A 569-nucleotide genomic window follows, 5' to 3' on the forward strand; every position below is an offset into this window, starting at 1 on the left:
AAAAAAAAAAAAAGAGACACACTCCAGGTTACTTTTGCCATCACAAATAAAAGTGGAAGGATGCTACAAAAATATTGTGATTAAATAAACAGTGGCAGGTTTTTAATTTTGAAATTATAAACCAGTACTTACATATTCCTCAAAGCCCAGGCCAACAATGGAGAAGTGACCAATGTGGTACGGACAAAATGCTGCATAATGTAAGCAGAAAGAAAAGGAAAAAAAAAGGCCATGAAAACTGCTAAATGGAGACTTATTTGCAGGATGTGCATTGTAACATGGTAATTATTCTACTTCTCATCAATTTTGTGAAAACATCAACAACAAAATTACTTTCTGTGCAAATATTTGCAAGTGTTATATTTCTATAATTTTACAAACACTGAAAATCAGATCAGAATTCATGCTGAGAGACTACAAAATATAAAACTACACAGAATAAGAGGACAGTCTTTTCCTTCTTAGTTGATCTTGCTGTGTATAAATTAATTCAATTTCTCAGTCTTACATACTAGGGTGGTATTGGTCTCATAGACTGCTGTAGGAACCTGTTCTGTATATTCACTCTT

At 32.7% G+C, this 569-nt stretch overlaps 1 protein-coding gene across 1 annotated transcript in view; it reads right to left on the reverse strand.

Annotated features, from left to right (window-relative positions):
- The window catches only part of MARCH6 (membrane-associated ring finger (C3HC4) 6, E3 ubiquitin protein ligase), a 37,279-nt gene that overhangs the window by 21,286 nt on the left and 15,424 nt on the right, over positions 1-569 (reverse strand). The window contains exon 8 of the mRNA XM_009695873.1: positions 133-191. Within this exon, the coding sequence (XP_009694175.1) occupies positions 133-191 (59 nt within the window). The remainder of the gene's footprint in view (positions 1-132; positions 192-569) is intronic.

The sequence above is a fragment of the Cariama cristata genome, unplaced genomic scaffold (genome assembly GCF_000690535.1).
Source record: "Cariama cristata isolate BGI_N322 unplaced genomic scaffold, ASM69053v1 scaffold1332, whole genome shotgun sequence".
In the NCBI taxonomy this organism is placed as follows: domain Eukaryota; kingdom Metazoa; phylum Chordata; class Aves; order Cariamiformes; family Cariamidae; genus Cariama; species Cariama cristata.